Source organism: Sinocyclocheilus anshuiensis, unplaced genomic scaffold (assembly GCF_001515605.1).
Source record: "Sinocyclocheilus anshuiensis isolate Anshui unplaced genomic scaffold, SAMN03320099.WGS_v1.1 scaffold84, whole genome shotgun sequence".
Taxonomy (NCBI): Eukaryota; Metazoa; Chordata; class Actinopteri; order Cypriniformes; family Cyprinidae; genus Sinocyclocheilus; species Sinocyclocheilus anshuiensis.
Genome location: NW_015557076.1, coordinates 356,813 through 382,762, shown reverse-complemented (window position 1 = coordinate 382,762; position 25,950 = coordinate 356,813). Strand labels below are relative to the sequence as shown.

The following is a 25,950-nucleotide window of genomic DNA, read 5'->3' as shown; positions in this document are numbered from 1 at the left end:
GGACATGTAGGGATAAGGGGAAATTAAATGGCAGATAAATTAGCTAAAATGGCGTTAAAAAAAGGAAACATAGAAATGCAAGTAAGTATCAGTAAAGCAGAGGTTAAAAGTGTGATATGGAAGACAATAAATCAAATGTGGCAAGAGAGGTGGGATAGAGAGGGGAAAGGAAGGCATTTATATCAAATCCAGAGGGATGTTAAATGTTCAGTGATTGGAAGTAGAAATCGCAGAGCGGAAACAGTCATATCTAGGTTAAGATTGGGACATTGTTTATTAAATAAAACACTCAAGTTAATAGGAAAACATGATACTGGATTGTGTGAGGTTTGCCAGGAAGAGGAGTCAGTGGAGCATGTGGTCTTGAGGTGCAGCAGGTATGAGGTTCAGAGAGAGTTGATGAGGAATAAGTTGAGAGAGATAGAGGTTCAGGACATGACATTAAAAGGGCTATTGAGCACACAACATAGGGCACAGACTAGAATACTTATGGATTCTTAAGGGACACAGGGGTTTTTAATAGAGTATGAAGAGTTATAGGGGTATTGAGGAAGGTTAAAATTATTATTATTATATCGTAGAATAAGGATGAAGTGTGTGGATTTGTATGCTTGGGGTAGAAGGAGAGAATTCTCAAAGCAAACAGGTCTGTGGACGATGCAGCACATAATATACAGTACCTGTACATACAAAAACTGTCTATTGTAATATACCTGCACATACAATTGTCGATTTATATATTTTTATTCCTTATTTACTTGTTCTATTTTTTATTATCTGTGTTTTTTGTTCTGTCACTGTCATTCTGTTACACTGTGGAAGCTTCTGTCACGAAAACAAATTCCTCGCATGTGTAAACATACCTGGCAATAAAGCTCATTCTGATTCTGATTCTGAATTGGGTGTATTAGTCTGTGAACCTGTTGTCTGATCCACACTCCGGAGCAGATGGTGGCGGTAATGCACCAATTACGCTGGATGCCAACCGCCGTTAAACATTAAGAAGAAGAAGAAGAAGAAGAAGAAGTCTTTTTCACAGGCAGATTTTCTTAGACTTTTATTTTGAAAGTAAGGATCAAGACATTTATTCTACAATTCAGAAACTCTTCTTCCGGATGTTGTTTTTTCCCCCCAATGGTAAAACATACGGGACCTGTCATTCATTGTTTTCTAAATGAAAGATATGTGTTTGAGATAGGTCATATTTCTTCTAGATCGACATTACTTGTAGTTTTTGGCTTGCATGCTTACAGGAAAAACCCGACTGTTTAATCCAGAAATAACTATACAAGACCCTTGTAGACGAAACATTGCTGCGTGTGGTCAGCAAACATGCCTCTCGGTTTAAAACCATGCTGTGCTGTCTGCAAGACCAACTCTTCTTCCATGTGGAAAAAAGGCAGCCAGGGGGAGATGTTGTGTAACAGCTGCGCGAGTAAAAGCACAAGCAGCGGAGGCTCCGGAGCATCTGCTTCCTCCAGCATCCAGCAGAATAACGGCGGAGGGAAACAGGTTTGAACACTTGCTTAAAAACTAGCTTTGCAGCGTGGGATTTGTGTAACTTCTCATTTAGTCTAATAGCGACACCACGCATTAGAATACTAAAATTTGCGGTCAAAATAATGATTTACTGAAAGTGCACGACACTGCTCCATAGTTCCTTTTTTTGTTGTTGCTTACGATATTTTACGGATATAGAATTTAGAAACATTTTATATATAGAAACGTCATTTTGAAAAAAAGGCAGCCAGGGGGAGATGTTGTGTAACAGCTGCGCGAGTAAAAGCACAAGCAGCGGAGGCTCCGGAGCATCTGCTTCCTCCAGCATCCAGCAGAATAACGGCGGAGGGAAACAGGTTTGAACACTTGCTTAAAAACTAGCTTTGCAGCGTGGGATTTGTGTAACTTCTCATTTAGTCTAATAGCGACACCACGCATTAGAATACTAAAATTTGCGGTCAAAATAATGATTTACTGAAAGTGCACGACACTGCTCCATAGTTCCTTTTTTTTTTTGTTGCTTACGATATTTTACGGATATAGAATTTGGAAACATTTTATATATAGAAACGTCATTTTGAGGGGGAAAAAAAACCCGGAAATGATGTACACCCGTAACAGTCTTCTCGTTTCTACATGGAGCGGGTCGCCCACAGTTGAGCGCCGCCATGTTGACGTCTTCTTCTTTTGGATTTTAACGGCAGCTTGCATCCTTTTTTTTTTTCTTCTCCTTCCTTTATTAGGATTAGCAACAAGTATGCAAAAATATACAACCCTAGTAACAACAAAATCAAAAAACAAAATAAAATAAAAATAAAAAAACAACAACAAACATACAGGGCCAGGGGTAATATAAATTACATTATATAAAGTAAAGGTGCCTCAAAAGGCACTTTTTAACAACCAGGCAAAAGGTCACAGAGCATTCAGTCAACTGTACATTATAGGAAAGAGCCAATATTATAAGATGCACACAATGTTATCGATTTTAAGGCTTTAACATTGCTGGAGGTAGATATTGTTTCCAAGTAATACTTCAGATCTTTACAAAATATAAGAAATAGGGGCTTTACAGACAAAAATTTGCACTTATGTATAAACAATTTTGCTAGCAAAATAAATAGATTTATTAGAAAATATTTAACTTATCAACATGATAAAAACCAAATAAAACATCCTTGTACAACAAAGGAAAAACTGTCTAAGAGAGAAGATTTTTCTCAAAAATGGTTACATGGGTACATTCCCAAAAGAAATGAGAGACAGACTCATCTACCATTCCACAAAAGGAACAAAGAGGATCCTTCTCCGGAAGCATTTTTTTAATATAAACATTCACAGGGTAAACTCGATGTAGCAATTTAAAGGATACCTCTTTGGCAGCTTGCATCCTTAACGTTGCATAACGTCCATGTTGACGTAATAATTGTCAAGCGATTACTATCATATTATGTTTACTTGATTTTTTTTTCTTTCTTTTATAGTTCCCCCACTGTAGTCCTTGATTTTGTTCTAATGAAGATAATTTGAACTATTGTTTAGTTGTTTATATGTATGTTTGTTTTTGTGATGATAATAATATATATATATATATATATATATATATTTTTTTTTTTTAAGTTATTTTTTTCTTCTCTTAAATGCTATCTTACAGATTAAGATCCGTTTACTTTACATAACGTTATACACAGCTTAAAAATAAAGTAAAATATGATATATAAAAATAAAACCCGTGATACTACCCTCTTTATGTTATAGTCCAAACATGAAATCCACAGACGCTCCGCTCGGTTACGGAGCACCAAGTACAAAGCTCCAGCATCGGAGAAGAAAGTCTCGACCAAAGGAAAGGGTAGACGACACATTTTCAAATTGAAAAATGTAAGTGCTTTTCATTCAGGGTCGTTTATGAGTGTTTTCTTCCTCTAATATCTATGTGGGTTAAAGGAATGAAAATGTACTCACTCTCAGGCCATCCCAAGATTAGGATGAGTTTGATTCTTCATCAGATTTGGAGAAATGTAGCAATGGATGCTCTGCAGTGAATGGGTGCCGTCAGAATGAGAGTCCAAACAGCTGATAAAAACATCACAATAATCCACAGCACTCCAGTCCATCAGTTAACATCTCGTGAAGCCAAAAGCTGAAACAAATCCATCACTTTTTAACTTAAAACCATTGCTTCTGGCTAAAATGAGTCCTCTGCAGAGCATCCATTGCTGAGACACTGATGCAATGCTGCATTTCTCCAAACCTGATGAAGAAACAAACTCATCCTAATCTCGGATGGCCTGAGGATGAGTACATTTTAAGCAAATTTTAATTTTTCGGTGAACTGTAGTAATAAAATGCAATGGCATTTATGTTACCTTCTTTAAATTTCCATAGCCTATCAAAGCACCAGAGTCTGTGTCAACGATTATCACATCAGAGTCCATGTTTTACAAGGTAATCACACTTTTCTACTGTTCAAAATGCTTGTTTAAACAGTTTTTCTGCCTGTTTCTATTCACTAAACTACACGTCTTGTGTTCAGGGCGTCTATTATCAAATAGGAGATGTCATTAAAGTAACAGACGAGGACGACGGTAAGCCGTATTACGCACAGATTCGTGGTTTCGTCCAGGACCAGTACTGTGAGAAAAGCGCGGCGTTAACTTGGCTGATCCCGACTCAGGCCAGTCCTCGAGATCGGTTTGATCCTGGCACATACATTGTAGGTAAGTTCATGCAGAAATACTGTGTTTTTGTTCCTTGCTGACTAGGGGTGTGCAATATCTTTGATAATACCGTAATTGTTTTAACAGTATGTGAGCTGATGTTATGGAGTGTGTCACTCACTTTGCAAAAAACAAACAAAAACACGTCTTGAGAGTCCAAAAGCATTGACTGCGTGATGAAGCCTATTAGAATGCAGTTATAATCACCCTATAATTCAAGTTATGAAAGCAAAAAAATATCCCTGTATGGGTTTTTGTTTGTAGATTTATAAGATATGATATAGTTATGTAATAACACACAAGCAAGAGTGGCGTTTTCCTGAATATTAGCGCGTGTGATTGCAAATGTGATATTACAATTATATAACAATTCAAAAAATAAGATAATATTGAGTGAGCTACATTTGACACATAATATTGTTTTTTTTTCTATTTCGTCAATGAAAATAGTAACAATCAAAGCCGGAGCAGAACATCTGTGCATCTTTATTTCTGAATGAATCTGTTTTGAACGAATCATTTTAGTCAGTGATTCAATGAGCCATTCATAAAAACAGCCAGTTTCTTTACTTGTAAATAGTGGTGTGCGATATTGACGTTTTATGGGCATTTTTACCTTTATAAAGCCATTTTTTCTAAAAGTGTGCATTATCTTTTGAGTGAAATTCTTGCATTTAATCAGTGAATTAGAGTAATAAGACATTTGGGCTGTTTCCAAGCAAATTAAATCAACACAGAAGTATTTTAGATGTATTTACACACTGTTTAATGCAGGACATGAATGCATTTAACCTGCAATTACAAATGCATAAATAACGTTTTGATATATTAAACATAAAACGTTGAATACTGATATTTGAAATGATTTAAATAATAAAATATACTTTAAATGTGAAATTAAAACCGCCAGCAGGTGGCAGCAAGTCACTGTTAAGAAGTGAGTCATTGCGATTGAACCGAATCATTTAAACGAGTGATTCATTTAGGAACGAAACACACAGACGCAAAACAGCGCTGTGGCGGCGTTTGGAATAATTTTTGTTGTCGAAAACGGGCAGTATGGTGTCTAAAACGTAAGTCTCTTAATTAACTTATTGTTTATTGAACTGTTGTAAAAAAATCAATATCACATTTGTAATCATGGTAATATTTGGAGAAAAACGGCACTCTTCGTGTGAAATTGATTATTAACTATATGAAATGGTATAAATATATACATTTTCTGCCATCATGTCTTGAATTTGTGATCATTGTAAATGCATTGTAATAGACCGAATCATGCAGTGAAAGAACGCACTCTAAATGCGCACACGCACTACGCGTGCGCTCTGTAGGGATGTTTTGAATGGTTTTTGCAAAATACTCGATAATGTCAAATCGCACATCGTTAAAACAACAATTACGATATTATCGCAGATGATATACATCGCACCACACCCCTACTTGTAAATGAACTTTGAACAAATTGTTTGAGTGAATGATTCAACGAATCACTCATTAAGGGACTTGCTGCCACCTACTGGTGGTTTTAGTTTAAAAAAAAAAATAAAAATTAATAAATTAAAAAATATATTTTTTTAAAAATAGATTTTTTCAATATCGCACACCCCTATTGCTGACACATATGCTGTACCAGGGTGTCATGTACACTAATTTGACGCATGTTTAAGAAGTTTTTAAGCTTCCTTTTTGTAACAACTGCAGTTTCTCTGCATAGGCCCTGAGGAGGACTTGCCAAGAAGAATGGAGTTCCTGGAGTTTGTCTGTCACGCCCCATCAGAGTATTTCAAATCAAGAAGCTGCCCTTTCCCAACATTACCAGTTCGTCCAGAAAAAGGCTACATCTGGACTCATATAGGACCGACGCCTGCTGTTGCCATCAAAGAAACCGTAGGGTGACGTGGATCCCTCAAAATCAGACTGAACTGAACTTTTTTTTCATTTACGAGACATTTCAGTACAATTTCAAGAACGGTCATCATGATTGTGTGTGGAGTTGGCCATTGAACAGTACATTTTATAGTATTTTCGGTATACATTTTCATAGTAAAACAGGTATACAAATTGAAAATGGAAACTTTATGCACAAAGTTCAGTATTGCAACACATCATACATGTGTATAAAGTCATACCTGGTTAACGTGTTGTGCTTTGTGCATCTCTCAAATGCGTTTTCTGAGCTTCCAGTGCTGTGGGAAAAAGCAGCAGCTTTCAATATCATGTCGAGTCGAGTCTGTACTGGTGTCTTGCTTGAAATGGATTCCAACTCTTGATTTAATTTAGCCGAAAGTTGATGTGAGCAAAAATAATATATAAATTCTGTAACTCGCATGTTTCCAGCTTCCTGCTCACTTCTGAGCATGTTTTCTCAAGCTTCATAGTCTCCTCTACAAACCTGCAAGACATTGAAGATGCTACTACATTTGATCGAAAGTCTGTATCCACAAAAACACCTGGGAAGGACCAGAGTAAATATTTTTTTTATAAAACGGAGAGTTCCGGTGCTTGATTCTGATTGGCTGAGCCACGTTCGAAGCTGTTGTAAATTACTCTACAAAGTAACATACACCTTTGTTTACTTCTGTGTGTTGCTCGGCAACCACTTTGTTGCAACCACAACTGATTCTGAGGAGCTACATTGTTTGGTGGAAGAATGCTGTTTTTATTAATATCATTACACTTTATTTGCTCTGTTTTATTTTGTGAAACCTTACTACGTATATGGAATAACCGTTTTATAAAAGCAATAATCCCCGTGAAGCCGTGGTTTACGGTGAATTTATAACAGCTAAGGGGGTTTTAGGCACTCCGCTTACGCCCCTTAGCTGTTATAAATTCACTGTAAACCACGGCTTCTTGGGGCTCATTGCTTTATTAATTTTCCACCTACTTTTGAAACAGACTCTCAGTTAATCACACAGTATTCATCCAGGTCTCTATGCATTGCCGACATAACAGTGACCATATTTGAGTAGGTTCTCTGGATAACAACCTCTCAGTGGCTTTTAATTGGTCATCTAAATCAGTGAATGATGACAAAAAAGTTTTTGGTAGAATGCGTCATTTTAATAACTAATGCTCGAACAAACACAAATTACTCAGTTTTGAACCTCAAGTGCAAATGCAACACAGGTCACCATGCATAAAATAAAGCATAAAAGACTCGAGGCTAACGACTCCTTGCTGGATTATAAGCGCAATCGGGGACGTCCTGTTTGCATTTTAAACTTGGCCTATAATAAAATGTCATCTATATGCATTTACATACTTTATTATGATGCTGGCATGCCGTAATTCGGGGACAGTGAAACATTTAGCTTATTATCTTTAGGGGAAGTCAACTTAATGTTGCGTGTTTTAATTTAAAGCCTAATATTTTGAGATCAGACAGTAATTGGCAAACCCCCTGCAGCACCACCACAGACCCCCTTGGCTTAAAAGAATAATGCAGTTTAAAATGATTAAACTTTAAGACGCACTGAATGCATTTATTATGAAAAGCCAGCGGCCAGAATATGAAAGCAGACACAGCTGTTTGTGTGTTGACTGACATAACTTTTCACCCCCCCCACCCAAAAAACTAACGTTTCCTGTAAACTAAAATAAAAGATTAAAGTTAAGAGGAAATGTTTCCACATGCGAGGCATTTGTGTAGATGATGTGTTGCACTATTCAGGATAGTCATAAATGCTGAATTCCTTTCCGTTCTGTGTCTTATTTGTCTTTCTTGCTCTCTGGTTCCTCCTCCTCCTCCTCCTCATGTGGCTGCTCTAATTCAGGAGCCTCCGGCAGGAGTGTCTTCGGTTCCTCAGGCTTCTCTCCTTTGCTAAATTTCTTACATCTCTGGAGAATCTCATTTAGGTTGAACTCTCGAATTATATTTTCCTGTAAAACACACAAACGCATGTCTTAGTGAGGAATAGCGAATTGCTTTGTATGCGGTGCTGGGTAGATTACTTACAAATTGTAGATTGTTATTGATTACATGATGACAACTGTAGTTAGTAACTGAATTACACATATGTGACCCTGGAGCACAAAAGCAGTGTTAAGTCGCTGGGGTATATTTGTAGCAATAGCCAACAATACATTGTATGGGTCAAAATTATCGATTTTTCTTTTATGCAAAAAATCATTAGGATATTAAGTAAAGATCATGTTCCATGAAGATATTTTGTAAATTTCCTACCGTACATATATCAAAACTTAATTTTTGATTAGTAATATGCATTGCTAAGAACTTCATTTGAACAACTTTAAAGACGATTTTTTCAATATTTAGATTTTTTTTGCACCCTCAGATTCCAGATTTTCAAATAGTTGTATCTCAGCCAAATATTCTCCTATCCTAACAAACCATACATCAATGGAAAGCTTATTTATAAATCTCAATTTCATAAAATTGACCCTTATGACTGGTTTTGTGCTCCAGGGTCACATATTAGGTAATGTAGTCTGACTACTTTTTAGATTACTTTTTTAAATCAAACTTGTTTAAACTTACCATTAGATGTACCATATTGATATAAAAAGCAAAGATAATTTTTTTGGTATAAACATCATAAAATGCATTAAACATGACATTACACCGGGGTTTCCCAAACTGGCTGAACTGCAGAGGGTTTGAGAGTTGATAAAAAAACTAACAATTAATTCAATCATAAAAATGTAAAATAAAAATAAACTGAAAAACACTTGAAGACTAAACAGAGAAATATTTTATTTGTTTACCTGCATGTCAATGTGAGCGTTAACCGACATCAGAGAACTGTAAACATTTAAATTGTTAAATTACTGCAATATTAACTTCCTCAATGATATTTCAAGTAAATATTTTATTTTAAGAGGTTTGGTTGAAAAAAAAAAAAACCCATATGGGAATCCCTGCATTACATGAACAAACATTAATAAACATGAAAACTGTAATGACATTACACACCCAGAGCAAATATTTTTGTCCAGACTTCAACAGTTACTGAAGGTCACTGGATATGATGACTACATAGTGTTCCCCAGCACTAGTATATAAATATAAGACTGATTACCCCTTGGTTAAGTGCTAGTTAGTTAAACTGGTTCTAAGACACTGTCTTAACATAGAGGCTAAATTTATGCAACTGCCCCCTGATTACATAATCCAGATTACATGTAATCCGTTACTGCCCAGCAGTGTTTGTGCATCTTTCTCAAGAGTGTCAGACTTCTGAAGCGCTTTACCTCAGTGCAGTTCCACCCAACGGCTCGTCCCTTCATGTCCACTAGCGGGCGGCGCATGAGTTCTCGACCACCTTGCAGGAGCAACAGAGAAGGCAGCTGCTTGCAGAGCGGCGAGGGGTTTACCTTATACCTGTAATGAGATGAGAGCATAGGACTGCAAAGTTAAATGCAACGAGTAAGGCAAGTGCTAAATGGAAGACACTAGGCAAATAGACTCACCTCTCGGCAGCTGCTGCATATTGTCCAATGTCCACTTTTCCAAATTTGAGGCCTAAGCAGTCATACCTAGTGAACATAAAGTCATTAACCTCGTGAAGACGTGCGAGAGTGCAAGTGTGTGTGACTTACTTGAGTGACAGGTCAGCAAAAATAGGAGCAAATGTCTGACACTCTGGAGACCAGTTGGCATAAAACTCAACAATCCATGTCACACGACCGTCCCTCTGCAGCTCTTCCTGACAATACGCAGAAAAACATGCACAATGATTAGTTTAGGATAAGATAAGAGGATAAAGGTCTCAGTTTCTGACATAAGACAATATCTAATTTTTGTATATTATAGAGTAAGATATAAGATTTGGATGATGACTTTTCTATTAATATAAATTGCTATAAGAATAAACCATTTTTTTTAAATTTGGAATGGACAAAAATGATAACAAATTACATGGTTTTAAATAAGAAATTGTTAAATTGGAAAAGAAAGAAAACATCTTAAAGGAACAGTGTACCCAAAAATAAACAAGAAAATGTACTCATCCTCAGGTCATCCGAGATGAGTTTGTTTCTTGTAGAAATGTAGCATTGCATCAGTGTCTCAGCAATGGATGCTCTGCAGTGAATGGGTGCCGTCAGAATGAGAGCTGATAAAAACATCACAAGTAATCCACAGCACTCCAGTCCATCAGTTAACCTCTAGAGAAGACAAAAGCTAGAACAAATCCATCACTTTTTAACTTTAAACCATTGCTTCTGACAAAAATACATTGTTTTTTCAGCTGTTTGGACTCTCGTTCTGACGGCACCCATTCACTGCAGAGCATCCGTTTCTGAGACACTGATGCACTGCTACATTTCTCCAAACCTGATGACGAAACAAACTCATCTGCATCTTGGCTGACCTGAGGGTGTGAACTATTCCTTTAATGCTTTAATGCTTTACTCACATCTATAGTTGAGTCACTGAAGTATTTGATGAACTCGGGGCCCATGTAGATTGGTGGCTTACATGTGATAAGGAACACTGTATAGAGAAGGCACGGTAGTTCGCAGTTCGGAATCACAGTTTTTGCTCTTGATTATTTTTGCAATCATGTTTTCATGCTTCCCATCATTTATTTACCCACACACAGCGTGAGGTAGAGAAGGCCGAGTCTCAGGTCCACTCGAAAAAACAGCACCACGTTCGCCACCTTACTGAAGAGAAATATATTCCCTATGTGCTGCTCCAGTGTTACTGAGAGAGAGAGAGAGATCACTCCTCAGTTAAAGAAAGCACCATGCATCAATGCAGATATTATTCATGAATATCTTGTGTGATTGTGTGTGTAATCTGATGAATGTAATCACATTTAACGCATGTAAACGTACTGGCTCTGCGGTTCTTCATCATGACAATAGCGCTGAGAAACATTAAAATCTCCACCTCCCTCTACACAGAGCAATTACACGTGTTATTCAAATATATAAACACATTAGAAAATGTTTGCAAATATATAATTGCATATACTGTATATATACACAGTAAAAACAGTAATATTGCTAAATATTATTACAATTTAAAACAGATGTTTTCTATGTGAATATCTGTTAAACTGTAATTTATTTCTGTGATCAAAGCCGAATTTTCAGCAGTCTTCAGTGTCACATGATCTTCAGAAATCATTCTAATATGCTGATTTGCTCAAGAAACATCTCTGATTATTATCAATTTTGAAAACAGAAATCGCGATACACATACCATTCAAAGGTTTGGGGTACAAAAAAATATATATATTAGAGATTAGTACTTTTATTCATTAAGTTGATCAAACATTTGAAAAAAAGAGAGATTTATAATATTACAAAAAATCAATTAACTTTTCATTCATCAAAGAATCCTGAAAAAAAATGCATCACACAAATATTAAGAAGCAAAAGCTCTTTTTCACATTAAGAACATCAATAATAACTGAGCAGCAAATCAGCATATTAGAGTGATTTCTGAAGATCATGTGACACTGAAGACTGGAGTAATGATGCTGAAAATACAGATAAATAAATTAGTTTAACAGATATTCACATAGAAGACAGCTATTTTAAATTGCAATAATATTTCACAATTTTTACTGTATTTTAAATTAAATAAATGCAGACTTCTGTAAATAAAATCAAATGTACTGTTCTTACATACATATTTAAGCTATATAACTATGACACTATTGTATAAAATACACTTAAGAGACTTAAGTGTTAAAGAGACAGCACACACAGAATGCATGCATGCAAGTGCAAAGTGTAACAATAAAGCAATAATAAAACACCAACAGTAAACTATCATGTCAGCTTTCCAAATGAGCACCAGCACAGACCCAGTCAAAGGCGCAGGAGTTGCTGTCCTCTCTCTGAGACGGTAAATACTCGCAGAGTCCGGGACAGCTAAGCACGATGGGGAACGCCACGGTCATCAGCAGTGACATCGAGTAATAGGGCCGATAAAACCATTTATAAACCTTTGGAAGGCAGTATAGAGTGGAAACCAGTCCTCTAATTAAACTCATTGCTGCAGACGCATGACAGACTCCCATGTGCTGAAGTAAAGTGAGGAGAGAGCAGAAATAGATCACTGACAGCTGAGAGTCGTAACGTGAACCCTCAGGCCATAGAAACGCGTTTCGAGAAAACGATTTGAAACCCGCGGCTGCTCGCTTGCCGTAGTGTGATGCGTACTTTGCGCTCGGCGGGGACTTTTGTAAACATCTACAGCGCGATGGAGGAGTCAGAGAAGAGCAGTGAATCTGTTTCGGCTGAAACTAATGTGGATAACGTGGAGGATGTTTCGTCTCAGGCATCGGCTCGTCGGAGTGATTCGGTTAAGGCATCGCAATCCAAAACGAGACTCAAACTCTTCAATAAAGTGACGGAGAAGAGTCTGCGGTGGCTGCTGGACAACCCCAGGTATAAAACACAGCTCATTCGCGTTAAAACAGATGCTGTTGTTGCCTCTTACGAAGTTAGTTCCGCTCTGTGTGTCAGTTTCGACAGGTTTTCCCACTATTTCCAGCCCCTGTCAAAGCAGAACCCTCAGCTGACCGAAGCCACGCACAAACAGTTCATCAGCCAACTGCAGACTTTAGTTCTGGTAATAACATCTGCTAGTGATGGGCGCTTTCGAAACGCTGCTTCGTGAAGCTTCGAATCCTTTGCGAATCACTTGTGTCCGAGTCAGTGATTCGGATCGCGCGTCGGTCAAACCGCTAAAGTCACGTGATCAGACCGTGGGTTTTTTGTTGACATTTTATTTGACGTATTTGTGTAATAAAAAGGCAGAGTTGCATTACTCTCTTATTGTCCTAAAAAAAACAAGCCCTATAATTTAATAAAATATATAATACATGTACACTGCTGTTCAAAAGCTTGGGATCAGTAAGATTTTTAATGTGTTTTAAAGTCTCTTCTGTTCATCAGGGCTGCATTTATTTGACCAAAAATACAGAAAAAAACTGTAATATTGTGAAATATTATTACCATTTAAAATACTGGTTTTCTATTTTAATGTAATTTATGTCTGTGATCAAAGCTGAATTTTTTTTATTTTATTTACAGAAGTCTCTTGTGCTCACCAGGGCTGCATTTATTTAATTAAAAATACAGTAAAAATGGTGAAATATGATTAAAATGTAAAATAGCTGTCTTCTATGTGAATATCTGTTAAACTGTAATTTATTGCTGTGATCAAAGCTGAATTTTCAGCATCATTACTCCAGTCTTCAGTGTCACACGATCCTTCATAAATCATACTAATATGCTGATTTATTATCAATGTTGAAAACAGTTTTGCTGCTTAATACTTTTTTGGAACCTGTGATACTTTTTTTCAGGATTATTACATTTTCTCATTTCTTCTTACATTCTTATTACTGTAATGCAAAAAAAGGTGTAGCCTAATGAAAATGGTAAAGTTTAAGTTTATTCGTAGGCCTCATGGTATTATTACATTTATGCATTTGCCAGGTGCTTTTACCCAAAGTGACTGTATTCAAGGTTTATCAGTTCATGCATTTCCAAGGAATCGAACCCATGACAGTGGCGTTGCTAGCGCCATGGAATCAAATGTATTTTTCTTTCCTTTGGGAAAGTGTGGTCCAGAGTTGGGTGTCATCTCACAAATTACATGTGGGTAATATGACGGATTGATGTGTGTAACGTTCAGCTATGCATTTGTGCTTTAGTAGTGATGATGTTTTGTGGTGTGGTGTGTGTGTTTAGAAAGAAATCTCCACTGTGATTGAGGAGGGAGACCTGCAGGTGAAGTTTGAAGAGTTGGACAGACTGCAGGAGCTTGCTAAAGATACACCACAAGCTGCATGGTGAGATGATAACCTGACTCCACAGCGTATTGTCTTTTATAATGAAAATAAATAAATAAATGAAACACAAGCAATGGCCAAAATATTTTTAATCAATGCTATAGGCAGTTATTCTGCTTTGAACTGTGAGTTCCGTGTCGGAATGTCTGTTTTTGTTTTGGTCTGCGTGACTCCGCCCACTGACAGTTTACCCAATAGTATTTCAACACTCCGGGTTGCCAGTTGCTGGAAAACTCAGCGTATTGCGGCCATGGAAGCCAGCAAACGAACCGAGTCAGAGATCGCAGATTCAACCCGACCTAAAAAGTCTTGGCATCCATCTAAACCGCTCTATGACCAGAGGCATATTAAAATGCGGATAAATTAACTCATCAACTTGGCACTCATTCTGTTGCGTGTCTACAATCTGGCAACCCACATGAGCATCTAGTACTCTGAGGAGGGGGCGGGGCAAGCATCTCTATTTAATATTTTAAATTTGGACTGCAGTAGCTGTCAGTATTACATACTGCACCTTTAAATCTCTAAACACTACTATTGCACTTAGTTTCACATTAACATTTTTAGTTTTGAGTCCTGTATATGTACTGTGTCTTGATGCTGTCGTTGAGGCTCATGCTGTATATTGCAGGCGTCCGATGTGTGCAGTGGTTTAGTGTCGTATTATAAGAAGCAGGAGGAGTACATGCGGATTCAGCTGAAGAAGCTCCAGAAGGCCACCTCTGTAGTACAAATTAATTTATTAATACTAATTTCATATGATTGGTAACTTATTTGTCATAAGTTATAAGTTCAGAGGTGGCACAGAAGAACACAAAAGTGGCTTGTAGGTACATTTTCAGACGAGGCTCAGAGATTCATGTTGAGATTAATGTTTTTAATATACAATTTTGAATACAGAAATATGATTTAAATAACTGAAATTATATGCTAAAAATGAAACTAAATCTGCCAGTAGGTGGCGGCAAGTCACTGATTTTATCACTGAATCATTCATTCAATTGATTCGTTCAAACGGCTGATTCATTCAGGAATGAAGCAAGTCTTTATGAACTGACGGAAATCCGTCATAGCGACGGAACTTTAATCCCAGAGTGAAGCCTGAATATAATTTTACTGTGCATCTGCAAGGTTTATTTAGATTTTCATTAATATGTGTACTCTATTCATTAAACGTCTTATGCACGTATGCACAGTGTTGTTTCATTGTCTTTCTATAAAGAATAAATAAATGAAAAAAAAACACAATGGAATCATTGCAATGGAAGAAATAAATAAATGAAAAATCTCCATGGCAACTAGAATTTCTAAAAGTATCATAGTAACTACAGTTAAGTTTCTAAATATATAAATATGGTATTTCCTGCATTATATGAAGCCTTCGTAATCTTGCAGTTTTTTCATTGTATTATTGATTAAAGTGTTAACAGTTTTATTATTGTATTTAATATATTGGTGGAAACAATATTCACCATGGTAAATATTGTGGTTATTACAATAAATACACTAATAAAATTAAAGTAATTCAAGCTTATTAAATTGTAGCCTGTGTATTAACAGAAACTGGCTGTAAAATAAGGTTTTTGTTAAAAAAGCCAAGTGACATTTCAGTGTATGTCAAGTTCCTGGTTTTAATCCAGAGTACAAGCATATGACAGATTTGGCATTGTAATAGTAAAATTAGTTAAATATAAAAATTGATTATAAATAATTGGAGGTGTGCTGTGAATCACTAGAGGGTGTTGACAATCACTGCATTATCAAGTAGAGTGCGCTTATCATCGTGTCATTACGGTAATGTTGATAACGTGCTGTACAAGACCAGGGTTGCCAGGTCCGCGGTTTTCCCGCGGAATTGGGCTACTATAACCCTGTTTTTGTACAGTCTATACTTTAACCCTGTTGCCGCGGGTTGAAGCGACCCCAATAACGTGATATTTATCCCCTGGGATGCAAATTTAGTCAGGGGAACCCTACCAAAAACGCGTATTTTACGTGTATTTTACCCTCCTTCCCCTGGAACGCGATTGGGCAGGTTTTGTTGTGAAAACCTGGCAACCCTGTAGCAGAGAGACGCTTGAACACAATGCGTCTGTAACCGGCAGCCGATCGGATCTTTTTATGTGTACGTTTTATATAATTGTATATGCATGATTTCGTTTCAGAAGTTATGACGGAAATATATTCAACTTTGTTCGGACAAAATGACACTCAGCCACCCACGGGGCCAGCAGCTTTGGGGTTCGGCCCCGGAAAACCTCTGCCGCCGATGCCGACAAACCAAGCGCCGGTGGCGGCTCAGATTCCAGGACAGCTCGGGGATGAGGGGCCTACGCTGCGAAAACCCGGTGCTATGAACGAACCTTTCTATTTACTACGAGAACTGCCCGGTAAATACGTCAGTAGTGCTTAAGAATACAGTATGGCGTGTGTGTGATTTGTAATAATGTTATGCAATTTGTTAAACTGCACCCGGATGAGCTTTCGTGTTTGTTTTGACTCAGTTGGAAACGACCTGACGGGAAACACGAACCTCATCACGCACTACAGTCTGGAACACGCGTTTAATAAATTCTGCGGCAAGAAAGTTAAGGAGAAACTGAGCAACTTTTTACCAGAGTTACCAGGTAAAGTAAATATGAGTGTGGCAGAACTAGTGTTTTTGTTTACATAATATGTGTGTGTGTACTGTGTATATTTATGTATATATAAATACACAAACATTATATAGTGTTTGCTCATCTGCAATACTTCTAAAGGACGTTTCCTATCAGATGTCAAATAGACATTTAGAAGATGTCTATATGATTTAGAATGTATGTAAAACTGACATCTTAAAGACGTCTATCAGATGTGTGTACACAGCATCTTTAACAGACCTCTTGCAGACGTACGTGTGCGATGTTAGTGTCATAGTAAGTTGTGTTTTCTCTCTTGCAGGTATGATAGACTGTCCAGGGATTCAGGATGGCAGTTCTCTGCACTCTCTCATAGAAAAGCCTCCGGTTTGTGGAAACTCTTTCAGTCCGCTGACGGGAGCTCTACTCACTGGATTTCGATTGCACACTGGCCCGGTAAACCTAGACCAACATACTGTCTAAAACAGCGGTTTTCAATCCTGGTGCTGGGGACCACTGCTCTGCACATTTTGCATGTCTCCCTTATTTAACACACCTGATTCAGATCATCAGTTCGTCAGGTAAGAGAGACTAGGCAAAATGTGCAGAGTGGTGGTGGGTCCCCAGGACCAGGATAGAAACCCACTGGTCTAAAACATGATCTTAGAGCCTCGTACTTATAGTGTTGGTGTGTGTTGTAGCTTCCAGAGCAATACAGACTGATGCACATACAGCCGCCAAAGAAAAAGAGCAAAAACAAATACCGACATCACCGACCTCAGGATCCTCTGCCACCAGGTGACACACAAACCTGATGTATTTCACATGCACACAAACGCATACGGGCATTAACTAACTCGCCTGTGTTTCCCGTGCAGAGACCCCCTCAGATTCTGACCCCAAGAAGAAGAAGAAAAAGAGGGATGATGATCCTGATCGCAAGAAGAAAAAGAAAGACAAGAAGAAGAAAAAGGTGAGCGACTCACAGGGCACGATTACAACAGTCCAGCGGTCCAAATTACTTGAACAAGACTATTATAGGCTATTATATTATAAAAGCAGCCAATAATGATGTGAAACGTGGAAGTTTTACATGTCTAAAGAATATAAAGTGAATTGACTGGTCTTCATCAGCTCAGCTTTTTACGTAAACAATGAGAAAGCATTTAAACAATCCTATTTGCAGATGCCTTTGTGTTCTGTGCATGATTTTAAAACATCTGGTTTCACTGTACTGCTTTTTCTCTTAGAATCGACACAGTCCTGATCATCCTGGTCTCACTGGATCTCAACCCAACAGCCTGAGATAGAACCTGTGTCTGTGTGTGCGAGTGTCTGTGTGTGTGTGCGAGTGTCTGTATGTGTGTGTGCGAGTGTCTGTGTGTGTCTGTGAGAGTGTGTGTGTGTGTCTGTGAGAGTGTGTGCGTGTGTGCGTGCGCGTGCGTGTGAGCGTGAGTGTGAGCGTGCGTGTGTGTGTGTGTATGTGCATGGAAGAATGTTGAACAGTGTTAGAAGAGACCCTGATATGGACCAGTGTGTTTGATGTCTACAAAGCCTGATTGTTGAAGATGTCTGCCTTTTTTTCTGGTTGTAAAGAAAACCTGAATGAATAAACTTTATTCTTTACACATGCTTCAAATGAACTTTTTCCACAGCAACAGAGCAACTATAACAAATGATATATTGTACATGACTGGAGAATGAGCACAATCAAAATGTGAATAATCTTTAATGACTGCATTAAAGATTATACATTTCTGGTGTATTATTTCCAAACAGCTAGTTTACCCAGTATGGGGCTCTGGTCAGATTTTGGTAGAGCCGCATGCATGGAAAAGTACAAAATTCTTAAAAAGTCACACATTGATATAGACAAAATAATTTGTTCCGTTTATGCTCAGCTATAACATCAACTAGAAGCGAGTGGAATCTAGTAAAACGTCTTTTAAAATCCTTATCCAGTCTGGAGAGGGCAGTGTTGAAAAAAGACTATCAGACATTGTCTGTTTTAGTGTAGTGTTAAATAACAGCTCTATTAAAAAAAACAAAAAAAAAACCATTTCCTGTTAAGTTCCTGAAGTGTCCGGAAATCAGCGAAACTGTTTCTGAGATCACGCTCTCGGGGAAAAAAAGATTCAAAATCTGTTGCTGGGTTTGTGTCTTTTCAAAAGGTACAGCTTTGTACTGTATTTATCCCTAAAGGTACACACCAGTACCTAAAAGGTGCACTTTAGTAGCTTCTGAAAGGGTACCGTCCCAGTGACAGCTGTTGTACCTTTTTCTGAGAAAAAAAAAAAAGAGATACATATAGATGAGAGCGGGCTGATTTGAGCCTGTGGGCAAGTTGAGCCTTGTTTCTAGACAACCTTAGAGAAAATCGGTGATGTGGCCACAAATATATGAGGATTTTTCCATTTTACTCACCCGGTGATGGAGAGAGGCCTGTGGAATAATTGGTAAAAAACAGTTTTTGCTGTTCAAAGTGATTTGTTTTAATGTTCAAGGACTCATGCTTCTTGTGTCTGAACAATTACCGACAAATCTGAATACAGCTCTGAGGATTTTTTTTTTCTAGTGGATGATTTATTACATTCTTTGTCATTATTTCTGACAGAAAACAGCAAATTACAAACAAATAAGCCGATTTATTAACTACAATAATGGTAAGAAAAATTGATTATGTGAGCATTAGTTTAATTGTTTGTTCATGAGCTGCCCCAGATTTAGTGTAAAGCCAAAATGCTGTGTAATATCCTAAAAATCATACTCCTGGTAGGCTACCGAAGGCGGATTTGCATGCGAGTCAATGAAAAGCAGCGTCAGAGCGTGTAAAAGTTGAAATTCTTTTAACTTGACACGAATTCGAAGTTTCAGATTTCTGTTTATAATTTAATATTTTCATTCATGGTTCTGTATTCACAGACAGTGCATATAACATTATTTTTTATATTTGTAATTCCCGTTTAAATGCACTTATATTTGCACTTTTTAACTCTATACGCCTTGTATTTATAGGCCTATCAGTTTCGTAAAGAATTATTTAAATTATTTTACCTGATTACAAAGTACCTGAAAACCATACTTTAGTAAAAGTACAGATACCTTCAGTGAAAATACTCTATTACAAGTTACAAGTCACCAGTTACAATGAGAGTATCTGATTTTAACAGTACTTAAGTATTTTACTTTATATATAGGCTCAAAGATGCACTAGTCAAAGAAAACTAGAGTTAAGAGTACAGATGCTTATTAAAAAATGTAGTGAAGTAGAGAGTAAAAGTTGCTAATATCTTTGTAAAACTACAGAGTATCCAAAAAGATACTCAAGTCCTGTAGCTAATTACATTTACTCAAAGACTTCACACCTCTGCCTGAATAAAACCAGTGTTGGTGTTGTTAACCAAGACTATTAAAACCACAAAATGCATTTTCCTTGACTGAAATAACCAAAATAAAAAAATGTAAATATTAGATGAAAAACTTAAATGAAAATTAGAACTGCTGCATTGGCAACTATTTTTTTATACTGCAGGCACCACCAGATGGAGACATGCTTCAAGTGAACTCAATCAAGACTCAAGTGAACAATTCACAATGACTGACTGCATATTTTATTTTTGCCATTTCAAATCTGACGTTCTTGCACTCTGTACACGGATGCTTTCTTCCTCTCGCACATTCTCCACTGCTCCCATATGGATTATTGCATCCATGTCTAAGAAAGTCTTTGGTTTCCCACATTTCTCTCATGGTGAGATTGGAATTGTGATATTCAATAATAACATAAGGCACTAGACTCGCACAAAACATCTGAAAGAGAGACTGCTGTAAGCACATCATCGGTTGCTCTCGGCTGCACCCTGACCTTTACAAAACCCACTCAACCCATCCCGCAAGCACGTAAATATCATGAAGAAACCTCACACTATTTATAGAGCACATCTACTTTAAGCTGCACAGAAATACAAAAATAAATTTCCCTTTCAGTGGCTATGAAACTAAAATGCACAGAAAAGCTGAACACAAACACACACAAAAAATCATTTCTGTTTCTCTATAAAAAAATCTCGTTAAATCTGCCTGAAATGTTTTAGCTTTTGGATAACACTTAACGTAGTGAACCTAAGGTTCTAAAAAGCGGTGTCTTTGGTGGCAGCTGAAATGCTGATGTTGACTGTTTCTCAAGTTTTCAAAAGACATAAACAGACACTATTATACAACAATCAACCATCGCTCTTTCTCTTTGGTGAAGACGCTGAACAGACAGACGAAGCGCCATCGGCTGAGGAAGTTCATGTCCGTCAATCCCAGCCAATGGTTCAATAAAAATTCTCTCTAAAAACACTGCATTGTTTTCGCAGGCAGATTTCCAGATTTTTAATACAAATACTCATATTCTGAATCAGCTGATCATCGAACAAGACAACACTGATCTGATGTTTGCTTCTGCAGCCATCAGCCGAATGTCTCTCATGCAACAAAAAATATAAACGTTGCATGTTTAATGAGGATGGCAGAGTTTGCCATTGCATGTTGAAATGTGAACGGTCCCGTGACAGTCCTGTGATGCTCCGTTAGGCTTCCTGCGGGACGTGACCGTTGCTGTGTCCGTTGGCCAGCGGCTGGTTTAGCGCTTGATTCTCAACAGGCGCGTGTCCGTTTGCTTTCCCCGCGGCCCTCGTCTGAAGCAGCTGTCTGCGGTGGTAGAACAAGTATCCCGGCAACAGGAAACCGGCCAATGAGAGGATCAGAAGCCCCACGTTGATCTGATCGGATTGAAAGGAAATACATTTACCATCTAAATTGCATGTAGAGATGAAACGGTATGAAATGTGCATATCACGACTACAGTGACCAAAATGTGACCCTGGAGCACAAAACCAGTCATAAGGGTCAGTTTTTTGAAAGCTGAAAGCTGAATAAATAAGCTATCCATTGATGTGTGGTTTGTTAGGATAGGACAATATTTGGCTGAGATACAACTATTTGAAAATCTGGAATCTGAGGGTGCAAAAAAATCTAAATATTGAGAAAATCATCTTTAAAGTTGTTCAAATGAAGATCTTAGCAATGCATATTACTAATCAAAAATTTAGTTTTGATATATTTATGGTAGGACATTTACAAAATATCTTCATGGAACATGATCTTTACTTAATATCCTAATGATTTTTGGCATAAAAGAAAAATCGATCATTTTGACCCATACAATGTATTGTTGGCTATTGCTACAAATATACCCCAGCGACTTAAGACTGCTTTTGTGCTCCAGGGTCACATATGATCAGATGTTTGTCAATGAGCTCAGGCTCTGTCAGTCATCTCTTCTTACTGTTCTCTCGAGCCTTGATCAGTCAAATCTGACTCCTGCAGCTCGTGTTGGATGCAGGGTTGCCAAGTCCTCGTTTTTTTCCATGGAATTGGGCTACTTTTAAACTGTTTCTGTGGGTTGATTTTTCCCCGTTGGTTAAAGGTTTGAAATATTGCATAAATTCCATTTGACTGAAATGCTTGTATTGAAATATTTTCATAAAACTGCACTAAATGTCAAGTTTGTGAAGGAGGGCCACTGGTAGGAAGCCTTTGAGCAGTAACTGTAAACTATGTATTTTAGGTATGGAAATGTCATTTTGATGTTTGGGATATGGTCATTGTGTGGTTTTTGATGGCCATTGGGCTAGTTTTGTCACACAGACCTGGCAACCCTGGCTGTACGGAGCAGAGCAGACGCTTTCAGTTTAGAATTGTAGTGTAGGTTATAACTAAACTAAATTATTTTTATTTCTATAAACAAGCGGAATGACAGTGGGCAGGCAAGTAATGTAATCAGTATACGACCAAACGCTGTGTAACACCGACAGCCGCAGCAAGACTAGTGTTTATGTAACTCCTTCATTCTTGTCATGCTATATTTGTTTGACCGCCCGCTCCCGCGAGATTTGCCTTGTGTACGCAGCCCTCTAATATGAGATCAAATGATTATTTGACATAGGGCTGTGCGATATATATCATCTGAGATAATATTGAATTGTTGTTTTAACGATGTGCAATTTGACATTATCGAGTATTTTGCAAAAACCAAACAAAACACCTACGGAGTGCACGCATACATTACGTGAAGAAGTCTAGTGGGCTAAACAGTGCGCGTGCGCATTTAGAGAGTGTTCGTTCACTGCATGATTCAGTCTATTAAAATGCATTAAGAAAGATCACAAAATTCAAGATATGGGGGCAGAAACATATATCATTTATATATAACGTTAGTTAAAATCATACGAAGAGTGACGTTTTTTTCTTCAAAAATCAGCACGATTACAAATGTGATACTGCTTTTATACAACAGTTCAATAAACAATAAGTTAATATTAAGAGACTTACGTTTTTGACACCATATTGCCTGTTTTTGCTCTATTTCGCCAACCAAAAATAATTCCAAACAAAGCCACAGCGCTGTTGTGCATCTCTGAGCAACATGACGGTGTTTCGTTCCTGAATGAATCACTCGTTTAAATGATTCGGTTCAATCGCAATGACTCACTTATTAACAGTGACTTGCTGCCACCTACTGGCGGTTTTGATTTCACATTTAAAGTATCTTTTCTTTCTTTTTTTTATAATTTCAAACATCAGTTTTAAACATTTTGTGTTTAAAATATCAAAACATTATGCATTTGTAACTGCAGGTTAAAGCATGTCCCTCTGAGCTGAATTAAATAGTGTGCAAATGCATCTTAAATGCCACTTCAGATGCAACTTCTGCAAAGATTCGAGTGAGCGGTGGAACCTGTTTGAGGTTAATATGCTCTGAACACGTTTGACTCGTATCTGTGACCGAAGCCGATGAGAGAGATCCGTCTCGGTGTGTTTCAGACTCGACTCTCAATGCATGAAACGAACGGCTCAGGTTTATAAAACTAATCTGTGCTGTTTAGAAAACCCTGAACTCCAAAGACGTGACTTGAGTTTAGCGTCTGAGACTCGTGAACATGTTGAGGTCTTTTATACAACAGTTCAATAAACAATAAGTTAATATTAAGAGACTTACGTTTTTGACACCATATTGCCTGTTTTTGCTCTATTTCGCCAACCAAAAATAATTCCAAACAAAGCCACAGCGCTGTTGTGCATCTCTGAGCAACATGACGGTGTTTCGTTCCTGAATGAATCACTCGTTTAAATGATTCGGTTCAATCGCAATGACTCACTTGTTTACAGTGACTTGCTGCCACCTACTGGCAGTTTTAATTTCACATATAAAGTATATTTTATTATTTAAATAATTTCAAATATCAGTATTCAACGGTTTGTGTTTAAAATATCAAAACATTATGCATTTGTAACTGCAGGTTAAAGCATGTCCCTCTGAGCTAAATTAAATAGTGTGCAAATGCATCTAAATGCCACTTCACATGCAACTTCTGCAAAGATTAATTTTGTTGATACTGATTTCATTTGTTTGGTAACAGCCTAAATGACTTATCGAGATATAATTTTTTTTCAATATCGCACACCCATATTTCGACAATAAAAATACTTGCCGACACTTGTTTTTTTTTGACATCGTCAATAATGTCTAATTGTTTCAGCCCTAAATATAACTGATGAAGAAGTGTGTTTCTTACCCAGTAAGCATCTCCATTCTGATGTCCCACCATAACCATGAAGAGCGGCTGCTGCAGCAGAGCCACCACTGCACTGATCATAGACTGCAGCCCGGTGAGGGTGCCAAAATGATTGGACGGGTATCTGTGAGAGAGAGAGAGAAGGCAAGACTATTCACAGAAAATACTCGTCCTACTGATGTCTTGCCTAGACCTATTTCATGCACAGCTACTCTGTGTCATAGCTCTCTCTGTCTTCCGTCTCTCTTTCTCTGTCAGGTACTGGATATCTGAGTTCCCAGCTGAGTTTGACCTGAACCCCGCTCTGGCTGAGCAGATCCGCGGTCTAAAAGGGCGACTGGAGCAGAATGGAGATGTGAGGCGAAGTCTGCTCATCGACATAGACAGCATGTGAGTCACAGGGGCACAGAACTCACCCAAACCGCTGCTCCTTTGATACAGAGGGCTGGAGAATGTGGGGGAATAGTGTACTGAACATCACAAACAAGCTGCATGTCTGAGATACTCAAACAGCTAGAAGTTCTTAGGTCAATGACAAATAAGAATGTCAAAGATGATAGAAAAGTCTAGTTAAAAACAAATAAAAAGTTATTTGTATTTGTGGATATCTATCTATCTCTCTATATCTATCTAATTTAAATATACACATGTATGTGTGTGTGTGTGTGTGTGTTTGTACTCACACAGCAGCATACAGTCCTCCACAACACGAGTGAATGAAACCTCGTACCATAGTGTGAAAAATAAACGTCAGAATCTGGACAAAGAGAGCGAGAGTTATTAGAACATTCCCATCTACTGCAATTAAGACAGTTCTTATGCAAATAAACTCATGCTCCAAAGTTAGGGCTCAGTCAGATTTTTAAAAAAGAAAATACTTTTAAGACCCATTCACACCAAGAACAATAACTATAAAGATGTTTGGGTGCCAAAATGATTGGACGGGTATCTGTGAGAGAGAGAGAGAGAGAGAGAGAGAGACACTTCGTTTGTCCATAGTCTGCAGGCTGCTTAATTTTGAGACTGTAATGAAATGTTGTGGCACTGAAATGACAGGTCAAAAGGCGTATGTGTGATTTCATCAGGGCAACATAATACATGTTACAGGGATTGAATTTTACACATACTCTGCGTTATACTTCACACACAGACAGGGCAAACCTGATCCCGTGAAGTGCAGTTTTATAACCATCTGATTTTATAAGAGCGGGATAAGTCTGTACTTGCTATTTAACAGGTTTAGAGGAAGCAGTGTGTGTTTGTGTGTGTGTGTGTGTGTGTAAGAGAGTAAATAAGAATGTCAAAGATGATAGAAAAGTCTAGTTAAAAACAAATAAAAAGTTATTTGTATTTGTGGATATCTATCTATCTCTCTATATCTATCTAATTTAAATATACACATGTATGTGTGTGTGTGTGTGTGTGTTTGTACTCACACAGCAGCATACAGTCCTCCACAACACGAGTGAATGAAACCTCGTACCATAGTGTGAAAAATAAACGTCAGAATCTGGACAAAGAGAGCGAGAGTTATTAGAACATTCCCATCTACTGCAATTAAGACAGTTCTTATGCAAATAAACTCATGCTCCAAAGTTAGGGCTCAGTCAGATTTTTAAAAAAGAAAATACTTTTAAGACCCATTCACACCAAGAACAATAACTATAAAGATGTTTACACCACATGTTGTACACGGAAGCAGTTA

General features: G+C 37.6%; 5 protein-coding genes across 8 annotated transcripts in view; 3 read left to right on the top strand and 2 right to left on the bottom strand.

Annotated features, from left to right (window-relative positions):
* Positions 1–1,109: 1,109 nt before the first annotated feature.
* On the top strand, positions 1,110–6,439 carry LOC107676791 (GATA zinc finger domain-containing protein 1-like). Of its 2 annotated transcripts, XM_016471472.1 has the most exons (6): positions 1,110–1,399; positions 1,744–1,856; positions 3,259–3,381; positions 3,889–3,948; positions 4,037–4,220; positions 5,938–6,439. In XM_016471472.1, exons 1-6 carry the CDS (start codon positions 1,333–1,335, stop codon positions 6,117–6,119), a joined length of 729 nt encoding a protein of 242 aa, XP_016326958.1. In that variant the 5' UTR covers positions 1,110–1,332; the 3' UTR covers positions 6,120–6,439. The 2 variants fall into 2 exon arrangements, with proteins under 2 accessions (XP_016326958.1, XP_016326959.1); XM_016471473.1 differs by lacking the exon at positions 1,744–1,856 and having other exon boundaries at positions 1,110–1,512; positions 5,938–6,140.
* tmx2a (thioredoxin-related transmembrane protein 2a) lies at positions 6,434–12,267 on the bottom strand. 2 transcript variants are annotated; one of them, XR_001632774.1, is made up of 9 exons: positions 12,008–12,267; positions 11,028–11,088; positions 10,780–10,893; positions 10,604–10,680; positions 9,786–9,892; positions 9,657–9,722; positions 9,438–9,567; positions 7,107–8,105; positions 6,434–6,488 (listed from the first exon to the last, which is right to left on the bottom strand). XR_001632774.1 is itself a non-coding variant. In XM_016471468.1 (8 exons), the coding sequence occupies exons 1-8, from the start codon at positions 12,221–12,223 to the stop codon at positions 7,935–7,937; spliced, it is 942 nt and encodes a 313-aa protein (XP_016326954.1). In that variant the 5' UTR covers positions 12,224–12,267; the 3' UTR covers positions 7,029–7,934. The 2 variants fall into 2 exon arrangements, 1 of the variants encoding a protein (XP_016326954.1); XM_016471468.1 differs by lacking the exon at positions 6,434–6,488 and having other exon boundaries at positions 7,029–8,105.
* Positions 12,268–12,308: 41 nt separating this feature from the next.
* Positions 12,309–14,327, top strand: LOC107676792 (polyamine-modulated factor 1-like). Its single transcript, XM_016471474.1, has 3 exons — positions 12,309–12,593; positions 12,672–12,777; positions 13,905–14,327. The coding sequence occupies exons 1-3, from the start codon at positions 12,358–12,360 to the stop codon at positions 14,007–14,009; spliced, it is 447 nt and encodes a 148-aa protein (XP_016326960.1). The 5' UTR covers positions 12,309–12,357; the 3' UTR covers positions 14,010–14,327.
* A 1,696-nt stretch (positions 14,328–16,023) lies between these two features.
* Positions 16,024–18,249, top strand: med19a (mediator complex subunit 19a). Of its 2 annotated transcripts, none has more exons than XM_016471469.1 (7): positions 16,024–16,395; positions 16,510–16,632; positions 16,946–17,079; positions 17,325–17,421; positions 17,502–17,596; positions 17,874–17,942; positions 18,007–18,249. In XM_016471469.1, the coding sequence occupies exons 1-6, from the start codon at positions 16,152–16,154 to the stop codon at positions 17,931–17,933; spliced, it is 753 nt and encodes a 250-aa protein (XP_016326955.1). In that variant the 5' UTR covers positions 16,024–16,151; the 3' UTR covers positions 17,934–17,942; positions 18,007–18,249. The 2 variants fall into 2 exon arrangements, with proteins under 2 accessions (XP_016326955.1, XP_016326956.1); XM_016471470.1 differs by having other exon boundaries at positions 17,874–17,943; positions 17,998–18,055.
* Positions 18,250–20,222: 1,973 nt separating this feature from the next.
* slc43a1a (solute carrier family 43 member 1a) overlaps positions 20,223–25,950 on the bottom strand; it is a 20,273-nt gene continuing 14,545 nt past the window's right edge. The window contains exons 12-14 of the mRNA XM_016471453.1: positions 25,682–25,755; positions 24,246–24,369; positions 20,223–21,389 (exon numbers count right to left, since the gene is read on the bottom strand). Coding sequence (XP_016326939.1) covers positions 21,198–21,389; positions 24,246–24,369; positions 25,682–25,755 — 390 coding nt within the window. The 3' untranslated portion in view covers positions 20,223–21,197. The remainder of the gene's footprint in view (positions 21,390–24,245; positions 24,370–25,681; positions 25,756–25,950) is intronic.